General features: G+C 45.1%; 7 protein-coding genes across 7 annotated transcripts; 3 read left to right on the top strand and 4 right to left on the bottom strand.

Moving 5' to 3' along the window:
* Positions 1-1,523: 1,523 nt before the first annotated feature.
* On the bottom strand, positions 1,524-1,789 carry PHALS_04107 (uncharacterized protein; the record flags this gene model as incomplete). Its single annotated transcript, XM_024722113.1, has 2 exons — positions 1,524-1,594; positions 1,657-1,789. 2 exons carry the CDS (start codon positions 1,787-1,789, stop codon positions 1,524-1,526), a joined length of 204 nt encoding a protein of 67 aa, XP_024573223.1.
* Positions 1,790-3,001: 1,212 nt separating this feature from the next.
* On the bottom strand, positions 3,002-3,573 carry PHALS_04106 (ctd small phosphatase-like; the record flags this gene model as incomplete). The annotated part of the gene is made up of 2 exons (XM_024722112.1): positions 3,002-3,036; positions 3,129-3,573. 2 exons carry the CDS (start codon positions 3,571-3,573, stop codon positions 3,002-3,004), a joined length of 480 nt encoding a protein of 159 aa, XP_024573222.1.
* On the top strand, positions 3,572-6,024 carry PHALS_14990 (uncharacterized protein). Its single transcript, XM_036407304.1, has one exon. The coding sequence runs from the start codon at positions 4,452-4,454 to the stop codon at positions 4,671-4,673; it is 222 nt and encodes a 73-aa protein (XP_036263018.1). The 5' UTR covers positions 3,572-4,451; the 3' UTR covers positions 4,674-6,024.
* PHALS_04105 (nek protein kinase) lies at positions 6,023-8,038 on the top strand (the record flags this gene model as incomplete). Its single annotated transcript, XM_024722110.1, has 1 exon — positions 6,023-8,038. The coding sequence occupies one exon, from the start codon at positions 6,023-6,025 to the stop codon at positions 8,036-8,038; it is 2,016 nt and encodes a 671-aa protein (XP_024573220.1).
* A 617-nt stretch (positions 8,039-8,655) lies between these two features.
* PHALS_04104 (uncharacterized protein) lies at positions 8,656-10,246 on the bottom strand (the record flags this gene model as incomplete). The annotated part of the gene is made up of 6 exons (XM_024722109.1): positions 8,656-8,992; positions 9,049-9,145; positions 9,203-9,385; positions 9,468-9,631; positions 9,695-9,913; positions 9,996-10,246. The coding sequence occupies 6 exons, from the start codon at positions 10,244-10,246 to the stop codon at positions 8,656-8,658; spliced, it is 1,251 nt and encodes a 416-aa protein (XP_024573219.1).
* Positions 10,247-10,710: 464 nt separating this feature from the next.
* PHALS_04103 (uncharacterized protein) lies at positions 10,711-11,099 on the top strand (the record flags this gene model as incomplete). Its single annotated transcript, XM_024722108.1, has 2 exons — positions 10,711-10,843; positions 10,918-11,099. 2 exons carry the CDS (start codon positions 10,711-10,713, stop codon positions 11,097-11,099), a joined length of 315 nt encoding a protein of 104 aa, XP_024573218.1.
* Positions 11,100-11,245: 146 nt separating this feature from the next.
* On the bottom strand, positions 11,246-12,421 carry PHALS_04102 (uncharacterized protein; the record flags this gene model as incomplete). The annotated part of the gene is made up of 6 exons (XM_024722107.1): positions 11,246-11,718; positions 11,788-11,860; positions 11,927-12,027; positions 12,099-12,144; positions 12,218-12,225; positions 12,289-12,421. The coding sequence occupies 6 exons, from the start codon at positions 12,419-12,421 to the stop codon at positions 11,246-11,248; spliced, it is 834 nt and encodes a 277-aa protein (XP_024573217.1).
* Between the last annotated feature and the right edge of the window lie 1,005 nt (positions 12,422-13,426).

Below are 13,426 nucleotides of genomic sequence, written 5' to 3'. Positions count from 1 at the left end.
GCATGCTTCATCGCAAGTAGCTCCTTGTCATGAACTGGGTAGTTCTTCTCTGCAGCTTCGAGCTGTCGAGATTTGAACGCGATCACCCAGTCTCGCCCCTCGGCGTCTGCTTGCAGCAGTGCACAGCCGATGGCAAACTCCGAAGCGTCACAGTCGACGCTGAAAGGACGATTGGGGTCTGACAGCGCCAGTATCGGGCTGTCTTTGACCCCTTCAAAAGCCTCTTGATGTTCGGTGTTCCAACACCATTCCGCATCCTTTTTAAAATGATTGGATAGTGGCCGGGCCATTTCTGCGTAAGTTACGCTGTACTTGTGTATGTAACTGGCAAGACCAAGCTGCTTACGCAAATCCTTCTGATTCTTTGGAACCGGCCAGTCTACAATGGCCTTGACCTTAGCGGGATCCGCTCGAAGGTCATGCTACCAATGAAGCACTTTAAAAAGGGAGTCTCTTCTGCGCCAAAGATGCACTTGTCTGCGTTGGCGTGCAGTTTGTTCGTGCGCATGCACTCTAGCACCGCTCTTAATGGACGATGTGGTTCTCCTCCTCCGTCCTCCCGTACTCGCACGACTGTGAGCGAAAATGTCGTCAAAGTATGTCTGGGCATACGCTTTGTGGGGCCTGAACAACTGCGTCACAAGACGATTAAATGTTGTTTGCATTTGACAGCTCTTGAGGCATCACCAGCCACTCCCAGATCATGCCCCTCGGAGTGCTCACTGCTGTCAGCGGAATACCACTCGCTCTCATGAGCAATTGGTAATACCCATCGTCCAAGTCGAGTGCACTGTACTTCGTACAACCCACCATGTTGTTCTGAAGAACATCTTTTTAGAAATCGGCGTCTGTGCCGGAATGAGGGCAGCGTTGAGCATTCTAAAAAAGAACAATACGCTACTTGCCGTTCGGCTTCGGCTTCCAAACACAAAACGTGGGTGTCGAATGGAGAGACTTGCTCTCACGTACCATCCCTGCGTCGTGCTTCGCACGGAAAAAGGCGCCAATGACGTCGCACTGCTCTTTGGGCAGGGATCATTGGCGTGTTACGCAGTATTTGGGTCCCGCAACCAGGTCGATCTCATGACGCACACCTCGGTTCGAAGGTAGGTTCGACGGCGGGTCCTTGGAGACGACTTTTTGAAATTCCTTCACCAAAGGATAGTACGGATCCAACGGATCTTTCAGTTGTGCTTTCAGCACCCTCTTAGTGTTCTGAAGTGCTTTATATCCCCTACCCTTTCAATCCTTATAGGTGTTTAAACGAGTTGAAAGCATATGATAGCATTTCTATTATTAAATCTTAATATAAACTGGTTATTTGCCACTGCTTCTAGCTAGGAACGCATCCCATAGTCTATTGTTAGATTTTCGACGCAAAATAATTTTCAGTAAATGAGCATCGATTGATTCTGCCGTTCGTTCTCTTACTAGGATAGTCATCTTCACACTGATCTACATTATTCGTATGAACCTCAGATGTGAATGATTAACAGGGTAATGTTTTAAATATCCAATTTCAGTTACAGAATAATACCCGCGCCAAAGATCAAAATTATTGAAAGAGTAGAAAAAGTTGCTGAAATTTTGCGCTCTGCGCTACGATAAGGATCAGAAACGGCAAATTTTACGAACTTTTGCACGTTTTATCCATACCACCAAGAATCAATACACCTTCTACACAATTCCCACGATAAAATTCTATCTCCCTGTCTTGTTTCGTTGATCTCCACGTCATATCAGGCCCACAAATTTTTGCTGGGTTTTCTATCAGGGGAGTTAGTGACATTATTACTTTAAAAAGTCAGCCACGGCGTGCTTCGAATTCTTTGATATACCTTTATAGATTTGCTTGTGCTCCCTTTCAGGCAAATCAGGAATTAACCAAGGAATGGGAAGACGATGTCCTTGAGAAAATTCTTACGAAGTGGAACGTCCTTGGATCAATTCTTGGTAGAACACCGAACTCTATAGCCTTAGAATAGTATGACATTTGTCTTTTACGCTCTTCACATGTCCATTCCAATCACAGCTCGCCCTTCTTGATCAAAACTTCATACATAAGTCTTCGTTGAAAAACTATCCGTGATCGCATAATTTGAATGGAAGATCCCCTAGGTTTTCCTAATTAATATAGTAGTACCTAATTAATATAGTGATATGCTTCTTGTTACGGTGTAGCCACACCACTGTGTGATTACTCTAACTTGTGTAAAACCCACCTATGTACGATCGCCTTTCAGATCCGTTACAATGTCTCTTGCAGAATCGGTAATGTGGTTCCTTCAAGATAAGGTATGTGTCGGGTCGACTTAATAATGTGGCGTATGCGCTTTTGCGTCACCCAGATAATGAATGAAATGTAGCATGTCGTCACGCATCGGCAAAGCAATTAGTACGACGAACGGTTCAGACCCCACATGACCTGCAATATTTCAGTCCTTGGATAGCAAAAAAGCTAGCTTCATCGAAACGCCTGACAGCGCTTTTGCACCGCTATTCTTTGTCCCAAGACTTGTTGTATCATAATAATGTTCCACGCATTGGTTATGATTACATATAGGACAAAAGAAAAGTGAATTGTAGCATACGTATATTTACACACAAGATCGAAAAACATGGTATCCGTGATGAGCATGCTAAACCACATTTACATTGACGAGCTGTAATATGTGTCATTCTGGGCAGAAACTTGTTTGCTCATTCTTTTTACAAGGACTATCTAACTTTTACCTCATCCTTTTATACGATACTACACACTGCACTTTAGTTTGTAACCTACTACTGATACCAGGGGGTTCGCACTCACTTATCCTATTCTTCTTCACCCATGTATGAACGGCACGGTACTTTACATGATCATCCAAGAATGAAACGTTGGTGGTCGGCCAGCAGATCCCCCAAACGAAATAATTGATGTAGCCGTGGTCGTACATCTTCGACGTCCTGTAAACTGGCTAGCACCTTGGTCAGAGACTCGAGCATTCGATCGCTTGGGTCATCATAAAAGCTCGGCACAGGAATTCCATTGCTGGGCTGCATAAGGAATGACACGGGATTGTTGTCGACAAGTATGACACGAGACAAATCACCGCCGCGCACAACATTTAAATCCTTTAAAAACATACCATTGCGCTGCTTGCACGATTCGCGATAAAAGCGACCGGCAAAAAGATTGCCTCTGGGATCGAGTGCGTCCAAAATTGGCTTGCCATAGGCCTCAAGGCCGGCCGTGAAGACGTATATGTTATAGTGCTTGACTGCTTCCTCAAGGAAGCGGTCAAGACCTGGTCTTTTATTTACTACCGCGCGCTCTCCGTCATTCATGACAATCTCAAACGAGTCGCTGTACTCATTAATCTTCTCTGGGCGGTACTCGCTTTGACGGTATTCGACCTCATTCTGGAATTTGCTGTGCACTAGACACTCATCCATATCAAGCACCAACGCGATGCGCTCCGACGGCGTTCGAACATGAGCAGTGCTGCGCTTCTTAGCGACCGAAACTCCGTCTGCAAGACGTGAGCGTGACACTCGAGGCTCGACAGGGTATTGGACGACGGTGGCGCTCATTATACTTTAATTCGAACGAACTGGAGATGCAACAATTTAGTCCTTGTGGTGCTGGATAATGTAATTGACAGTAATTGGAAAAAGTAGAAGTGAGTGCTATTAGGAGTAATATCTTCTCGTCACGCGCTTTGACAGAAACAGGCGGAGCGGAGTGCTGAAACGGACAGGCGGCGGGCTGGGGACTTGGGGGCAGAATCAACAATGTAGTTTTAGAACTGAATGCCGTGATGAGAGCTACGAAAGTTGAACCATTATTGTACCCTTGGACTATACATCACATTTATGAACACAATAGTAGAAGTAGATGTTCATAAGAAATGCCACAAAGCTAGGGTTTTGAAAAAGCTTTACCGCGTGGGTTGTCAACTGTCACCGGTTGAGGATTGAGCTCACTTTCGCACAGTATGTTCCGTTTTTATTTGGCCAATGAAAGCAATGATGCGTTGCAAAGCCCAACTGCAATGGCGAGTCCCATCTGCGAAAGCAGTGGATCGATGTGCCTAAATAGCGTATAGGATCTCCGCCGTCCTTACGGAGTGATATCGGTCAGGATATAAAAGCGACCGCTGCAAAATCGCCATCAAAACGCATGCTGATCGCTGGCCCTGGCATAGTCAACATAAGGCATTCGACACATGGGTGAATGTATATATAATTACGAGGTTGTCTTGCTCTGACGCATGCGGTGATTAGGGGAAGAGTTTGTAACGGTCAGTAGGTCTTTTATATTAAAATCAAGATAAACAATTTGATACCGTACATGTGGTGCGTACCAGTACGCACGTGTTTAAATTGGCGCGTGATGATTAGCTAAAGCCTGAAACGTTAGTAGATAGCGCAAAGTTCTAGCTGGCCAATCAGCATCGGCAAACATTAAAATGCACTCAGACTCCCGTTCGAAGATTTTGCGCGGTACATGTGTTGTGGCCTGTCCCTTTTTAGGCTCAGCTAACGCACCAAACCGAGACGGAGATCTGGACGTAGTCAAGCGAACTCCTATTGATATGCAGAAGCCCTCTTCCATTGATGTAAGTTGCTACTTTATCTCTATAAGCAAAGCCTCGTTGGGCTGCTGCATCGACAGCCTATTCGCTGGGTGACGTACGCCGATCCGATCGCGTTAGACTTTACTTTTGCTTTTCGAACAATTCAATCAAAGCAGGCGCTTTTTTTGACAGTAATCAAAGCTTGATAGTGGCGAGACTTGTTGGCTGCTGGCAACAGCTGAGGAGGCATCGCCATATGCTGTATTATTTGCAAAACCCGCGTTTTAAGTGATCGTGCCGACAGGCTGACTCGAACAAAACGAGCCCATCTGTTACTTGAAATTCTGTATGTCTAGATGACAGCGGCACTTGAAGGACATAAAACTATCAGATCCCGATGATCACGGCGGGCATCGCAAAGGCCGTGAATGCTAGCTACATCTCCTTCTCGCCTGTAATTGCATAACACGGCTGCGAGAACAAACGAATTGATTGCTCACTCACGTCTATATTTATGGAGGCATGAAGGATGTCATTTGCGTATCAGCCAATTAATTTGGATTAGCAATGTGATGTAGTACACGTCAAAATGTGGTGTATCGCACCTTCACTATTATGTACCTCACATCAAATCAATTCTTTTTCTCGATGACTTAAGCCAATCAAAAACTCGGCACACAATAGCGAAAGCTGAAGAGCTCGTCAACGCGCCACGCAACTCATCTTCTCTGGAAGCGTCGCCTATCTCTACTTCGGGCAACCCACACAACTCTCGAAGACATTTGAAATTTTCTGTATTCCCCAACACCATGGACCCATCTGAAGTGACGGTGCTGGTCGTAGAGGACGATGAGTTTACACGCATGGCCACTCTCGACATCCTCAAGTCGTGTCGCTACACCGTCTTCGCTGTGGAAAATGGCCAACAGGCTCTGGATCTACTTGTGACGAGCCATGCTAAATTTGATCTTGTATTGTGTGACGTCATGCTTCCTGTCATGACAGGAATTGAGCTGTTGGACGAGATCCAGAAGCACAGCGCCACGATGGGCCACATTCCCATCGTCATGACCTCAAGTAATGAGGAAATGGATGTCGTCACATCTTGTCTTAGTAAAGGTGCTAAGGATTATTTGATCAAACCGATCCAGGTAAATACCGCAAAGACCCTTGTGCGTCATGTGTGGCTAAGTCGCCGGCTTGAACGTACCTCGAACAAAAGTATGTGGCAGGACATTGAGGTAGTTCGAACTATTGGAAAGGGCACGCATGGTACAGTGGTGCTGGCACGTCGTAAGCTGGATGGAGCCGTCGTGGCTGTTAAGCGTGTTCGAATCTCGCAAATTTCTGAGAATGGCCGCAAGCAGGCGGACAATGAGGTGATTCTCCTTAAGTCTTTGTACCATGTCAACATCGTGCGTTTTTACGACCACTTTTTAGCCGACGATGAGCTCAACATTGTTATGGAGTACTCGGATGGTGGCAACCTGCGTCAGCTTGTCAAATTGCGTTCGCGCGAAAAGATGGGCCCATTTCCAGAGCCAGTTATCATGAGTTGGTTTGCCCAATTGGTGCTGGCTGTGGCGTACATACACGGCAAAAATGTTCTGCATCGCGATCTAAAGGCACAGAACATTTTTCTGACGCACAAAAATGTCGTTAAACTCGGAGATTTCGGCATTTCTAAGGCATTGGCCGGTGATGATACGGCGAACACGGCGTGTGGTACACCGGAAAGCATGTCGCCGGAGATCTGCCGTGGTGAACCTTATGGCAAAAAGTCGGACATCTGGTCGCTTGGCTGCATATTGTACGAAATGATCATGTTGCGCCGCCCATTTGAAGCTTCAACATTGCCAGAGATTTTTACTAAAATTTGTAAAGGTGAATTTCCACCGATCCTGTCTACGTTCTCACGCGAGCTGCGCCTGCTGGTGCAGCTAATGTTACAGCAGGACGCATCTAAACGCCCATCTATTGAAGATATATGCCGCTTTCCGTTTGTGCAACAACCAATTCAAGCCTTTTTGTCCGAACACGTGGCAGAGTTTCAAGAAGCGTTGGAGCTCGAGGCTAAGTTACACCAGCCATCGCTATACAGCATGGGTGCAGGCAACCCTCCCGTTTCACCGGTATCACCAAGTCTCCGTCGTCGTCATCACAATAGCAGTAGTGAAGCACCGTCGAGTGGCTTCGGTGACGGTGTGACGGAATCAGGCTCACCTGCGTCAATCCGTAGTGATGGATCGAGTAACGCTGGCGCTAACAATTACTGCAATTTGCGCAGCTCTGCCATTGCTTCTGTGGCAATTGGCCTGGCTGTTGACGCCATCCCACACCGTCCACCACTTTCTAATCCTACAAGTTATGTAGAGGACACGATTGCTGATAAGTTGCGTTCCCAAGTGACTATCAGTGATGTTCGTGTAGGACTTTTTACTACTTATACAGCCTGTATTTCGGCAGAAGAACTTAATCGTGTCCTCAAGACAAAATTTGACAAATCGCACGATGAAGCAGCTACGATTCTGTTGGATTTCTTAAAGAAGCGTGTACTCAACGTCGTTTTTGCTGAGAACGCTTTGCACCCAGATTTGGGTGCGAAGGACACGTTATTACGCTTTCAAGTGGATGAGTTGTTTGTTCCACTCAACATGAAATATGTCTGTGTGGACGAGATTCAGCTAAATCCACTAGAAATCTGTCTACGTCTTCGAGAAGCAATTGCTGAGTTACATGCTCTCAAGTCATTTCCACGCGGAATCGCCACAGGATTCAGTCTTCCGAATCACGTTTGTGTGTCAAATAAGAGTGCTATGGAGTATTTTGACGCACCGCTGAGCCAGAAATATCGTCGTTTTCTAAAATTGGGCTCAAAATTGCAAAAGGTTGACGTAGGCAGTCTGCCAAAGCACGAGCGCCAGCCTTTTTTCATCAATATTTACAATGCAATGGTGCTTCATGGACTCATCGAGTTTGGTGTCCCGCAGAACATTAGTCAGTACAAGGCTTTTGAGCGCGATGTGGCCTACACTATTGGTGGGCTAGACTTTACTCTTGGCGACATTAAACACGGTATTTTACGCTGCAATCGCAAGCCACCATCGAACTATTGGGAGCGCCAGCTGCAAGCACAAGATCCAAAATTGCAATTTCGGCTGCACATTCGTGACCCTCGCTCACTTTTGGTGCTTATTGACTGCGCCGAGCCCCTTCCTAGTGCGCAAGACGTGCCAATTCTGAAGCCAGGACGTACAGATACAGACCTCGAAGAACAGGCTGAAAAGTTCTGTAAACGTTTTGTTGAGGTGGACGAGCGTGCGGGAGAAATTGTGCTACCCCGAGTTCTTAGAATATTCCGCGATGATTTTGGATCCTCAGAAGCTGAGATGGTATCGTGGCTAGCACAGTACATGGATAACGCGCCTGCAAACCTGATGAACTACCGCGTAAGGTACCAGACTGGAATATCGTCGTGATTGAAGTGACGAGAAGCTGCTTTTGCCCACTTATTTAGGGTTGTAAAAGTTCGTATCATTTCTGTTTTTGCACGTTAAGATCGGTGTACAGATAGAGGTCCTGAGTGGCGCACCAATCTCCCATTGTGACGTTCTTACTATAGCGCTCCTTGTTGCGTGCGATAAGTTTAGCTTGAATGCACACCTAACGAGCGGTATTATTTATTGTGATAATTGCTTTTGTGTGGTTAAACTCTGATTGATAGCTTATGTAGCCAGTCTCCGCATCTTCATCTGTTTCAGTAGCTGACGAGAAAAAAAATTGTTGCTTTTGTTGTACTGTCATCGCATTTTCAAATGTCAAAATACGATCGCGTCTCCTTTCAACACGTGAAATTCTTAGAAGCAACTGAGTTTGATAGTAGAGCTATCTAATGTAGACTCGTCAAGTTAATGTCACCCAATGGAGCAGTACAAAATCTAGCCTTAAGGTTCTGAAATCTTCAAAGCATCGCAAAGGTTGATCCAGGTATTTTTATCGTTGCTTGGCGAGTATATGAGATGCGAAGTCACCGACGCGGATCATAGTCCGTCAAACAAGCAGACCTCTGCAGGGATAATTCTAACTGCAACGAAGATTATTTCTTCGCCGACTTTTTCAACTCAAGTTTACCTAAAAAATCCTTTTTGGACACGTTATAGGCCGATATGGTCTCGTCCGTGTCAGGCAATTCTTTCTCGATGTTCAAAAACAAAGGCATAACGATGTCTTGGTCGTTTTTACAAGACGCCTGCACATGTAAAATGGAGAGCCCCACAAGATCTGCTGGTTCCTTGTAAACGTGGATCTGGAATGACTGATTTTCGTACAAAAAACACATACGCTGTTGCTTTATCACGTTACGTGTCGGGTCAGAACGATGTTTGATGGCGAAAGAGTACTCACGTGCACTTAAAACTCGTTTGAGATGCACTCTATGCAGCAGAAGACATTAGGTTTGTAATCAACTCCGGAATGATATGACACCCACACATCGCCAGTGTCCAGGTAACGAACGGTTGTCATGCCATACGCAGGAATACCATACTGTGAACGGCAACGCACAAACGAATAGTCGTTGCTTGATTCTGCAATTTAAAAATTATAAATCGAAATCGCAGAGAATATTAGGTCAAGTGACTTACTAGCAGCTTCGGGTTTCAGGTATACCTTCTCCACCTCAAAATCTTCGTGGTGAAACGGGATGACGACTGGCGCCTTGGCTAGAAGGTACTTTCGTGATGCTTTGACCGTCGACGGTATACCACAAAGTCTCGCTGCCGTGTCCACCAAGCGCTGCATCTTGCCCTCAAACGTGGTCGAATTGTCTACAATGGAAAGAAGTATTAGAAATCAAATGTTGTTGCGATAAAAGTCTACCATTAGCCGTAAAGAGCGAGTAGCTCCTACCAAACACGTAGAGCTTAGGGTGTCCAATCCAGGCCCGGCAAGTCCGTTTGTCGATGGCACGCGCCTCTTCAATCGATTCAATACGAATTCCGTTATTCTCAAGCGAGTAAAATTTCTCTGCGCCATGAGCAGCTGTCACCAAATGAAAAATGGCAATATATCGACTACAACAAAAGGATAAGAGTGAGGACGCTTTTATACAGAATAAGGTTGGCGTTGCCACCTACGTATCTCGCAGCGTAACCGTGTCGAGGTCATGCTCAAGTTTAAGTATTTCCCATTGCTCGGGCGTCATGTAGGCTGAACCATCCATGACTCCGCGATCACATAAAATCACACAAGGTTTACCGCTATCTAGCGCAAGCGAATGAAATGAGTCTTCAAGCGAAATTTGAAGGCTTAAAATTTGCCATTGAAAGTTGAGAATATCTTTTTCCTGGAGGTCACTGCACAGTTGGTAAGAAATGAAAAGCATTGAACAGCTTATAACTACTACAACTTGAAAAATCTAACTTAAACGCAACGTACAGGAAAAATGCACCACCTGTTTGCAACAATGTTGAAGCCTCAGGCACGACGTACACTCGAAAGCCGCGATCACGGAAAAATGTGGAGAGGCGGTCGAGTGACGTTGTCTTGCCGGCGCAAGGGCCACCAGTAAGCACAAACTTATAAATTGGCGCTTCATCTTTCTGTCCGGATTGAAGTGGGCTAAGTAGCGGTAAAGGGGTATCGTTTGCCGACACGGCGCGGTCTTGCGACCACAATTTGCTTTTCATCGAGGCGCAGGCGAACCAAACAGATGGTATTTTTTTAATAATACTAATAATTGACCATATTGTGCAGTGTGATATATATTGGGATATATCTTTGTAATAGGCTGTGCACTAATTTGCAATGACACTCTCATCTATCATCTAATTTTGATTATAAATTTCTAGGCGTGTTGTTATTTATGGATCTGTGCTCAGGGTGAAAATCGAAAGCTTACTAAAAATTCTTGTGATAGCACATTTTCGTTTCTGACATAGGATATCACATGAGGCTTATATAACGTTTTCAAAAGAAGTTGTGTTTAATAAAATGAGGAAAAGGGTGATGAGCCCGACCAGAGAGTGCTTCAAGAATTACCTAATGTTACGTTTTGTACACATTATGACAATAATACAGTAGAACCTGTCTAAATTAAACCTGTTTAATTCAGACAGGTTCTACTGTAGCGACCTTTCCATTATTGCCAACGATGGGTCTTCAAAAAGAGCAGACGGTGTTGGGTGCGTTCATGTCAGCATTGTCAAAGGATCTTAAGGACAAGTCAACAAGAGAAGAGGAACTAAGAACCGTCCTGGAGCAAATTTTGCCTGTCCTGGTTCCAGGTAGATGCTGCCAATGTGATGTAATGTTTAGGCAAATGGTCATACTTACATCAAGAATGTGTTTGTTGTCATAGCAATCATACACTTGCTTAAAACTTTGGAGGCGCATGGTGAGCGGAATGATGATGCCGAAGGCAACGACACTATGATTTGTCCGTTGAATCACATTGCTCGCTTTATGCTTCGCTGCAATCTACGTTTTAACGAGTCAGAATGCTGCGTAAACCTTCAGAAGAAGCAGCAACCGTCGATATAAGCAACACTATAAATTGTTTCGCGTAAGAAGCATTAGAAATTTGTATTGCTTCTTTTCCAACATACATTTTGTCGATTTCCGTACGGTTTAAAAAATAATGTACGTACATTATTTATGTACATTATTTTTTATCCCATATAATGAGACTAGGGAGACGGCGACCGAGACATACCGGGCGAAGACTGAGGAGAGGCTGAAGGCATCGATGAGCCCGAATTCGCAGACCCATCATCCTCGCTGACTGAAGCCGAAGAATTTTCAACTGAATGCTGACTCAAATCGACTCCAGTAGAGCGCTCATCAATGGTACATGAGGCTCCTATTGGCGCTGGTGGCGGTAAAAATGCATGATCTAACGCATCCAAAGCAAAGTTGTCGTCCGCATCGAGCATCGGAAGATCGTCCAAAACCATTTCAAGTTGCTCATCCGATGGCACTTCGGTCATCATTTGGTTGGACACAGAGGGAGTTATTGGCATCATTGAGAGCGTCAATGCAGGCGATGCCGACGTTGCATGAGTTAAGGGTGAAGCTTCAGCTTTAAGAGCGTTGTTTCGAGTTATGTCCGTAAAAGTCTTTTTGATAGAAGTGCCGGTTTCACATTCCTGCTTAAAAGCAACTTGGGGAAGCAACTGCGCATTAGTAGTAGTGTTGTTCCTAGAAGTACGAACAGCATCCATTAGCGCACCATCACAGGAGATAAGCACTTGTGCTGGTGTTGACGTTGGCGTTGGTGTTGGCATCGGCGTTGGCATTGGGTTCTAAAAATAAGACAGAAAAATATCAAAGACAATAATGTATTTAGGGAGCAGTGCACCCCAGCTTACGACTCGAGCGGGGTACTCAGACAGCAACTCTAATGGCGCAGCCATATGTTGGCGCACACTGCGCGTCATGCGTCCAACTTCGCCGGCGCCTCGCTTGCGACCTGTCGTCCGAAAGTACGAGAATCAGCAGGCAATAAAGCTTATCGACTCGCCAAATTTGGATACCCCTCACCTTTCGCCTTCTTAAGCACTCCCTTCTGCAGCGCGTCTGTAGGATTCTACGCTTGAAATTGAACATTTTAGTTATATCGTGCCGTCAAGCTTATGATTACGTTAAGCCCAGCGCCAAACCTCGTGGTCTAACAAATCCAAAAATGCTAAGTCAGGTTTGAGTCTCCTTTCCTCGCATTACTGCATCGTACCGGGTATCCACTTAGCAATTGTCAAATGGCCAATATTTTTTAACTGCCTAGTCCATCTTCGCGTGCGTATCTCCGAGACAGGGTTGCCAGGGAGCACGCCATGGGTCTCCCGCCTAGATGCCCATGCTGACATAATTCCGCTAAATTTCAGAGTTAAAAGTATTTTTAGAATTACATAGTTTCAAAATATAGTTGCTGGTTGTCGAGACAGGTAATGCAACTGAGTGCAGTGCCAATTTATAAATTGACAATGAAAAAGAAAGGATTTTATCTTTATATATACCATTATTCTCCCTAAAAAAGACACTATTTAAAATAAGAAGGGTCTTCCAAACTCCCTAAAATGTTTTAGGACAGTGACAGCGCTGAACGGTGTTCGGTCTTAAGCCTGCTTCACGAATACTACCCTATCCTAGGTATGGAAGTTGTCATTACTTATCTTCTAGTCCATTTAGGAGAATCATGAACCAAGTTCTGATGAGAAAGGAGGAACATTGTTGGTACGGACAAAGCTTCGATGCTAAATATGAAATTAAGCAAAACAAAATTCTGGGAGCTTCGATGGGGTTCGTAAGACAGAAGCAGCTGTAAGTTGTAAGCCTGAAAGAGATTTCGTTGCTCAGAGAGCGCATCAGAGATCTGACCTATCTCAATTCCGTACCTTAGACAAGGCAATCAGAGGGTCGATGAACACTAGGGAAGCTGTGACTCCCAGAGTCCGCTACATTACCACCAGAGTTGATTTCATGCGCTCTCATCAAGGGCGGAATCTAGAGCCTCTCAGTTAACTAACGCTTTCATTAGCTCAGCTATTTATATCATTATAATACAGGACAAATGCAACCGAAGTTGTATTTCTCTAGATTCTGAAACGCTGATTGGTTGTAAATTAGAATTGGCATGGTACCAGTGGCGATCAACAGTAGAACACTAACATTCCCAATGGTTCCGAATGCAACAATGGTTGCATACTGCGTTGCTTTTTTTAGTAAGAAATGCAACCGCAGCCAATGCAAAGTTCAAGCGACGTTCACTGGGTTGCATTTCGAACTTTGTCTCAGAAAACCAACGACCATGCCTCTCGTGCGGGCTACACCAGTGATGTAGCAATCGACAAAGTTTATGCTGCTTACGGTCG

This window comes from Plasmopara halstedii, assembly GCF_900000015.1.
Source record: "Plasmopara halstedii genome assembly, contig: Scaffold_253, whole genome shotgun sequence".
Classification (NCBI taxonomy): domain Eukaryota; phylum Oomycota; class Peronosporomycetes; order Peronosporales; family Peronosporaceae; genus Plasmopara; species Plasmopara halstedii.
The sequence above is the reverse complement of the archived record's forward strand: the minus strand, read 5'-3'. Positions and strand labels throughout refer to the sequence as shown.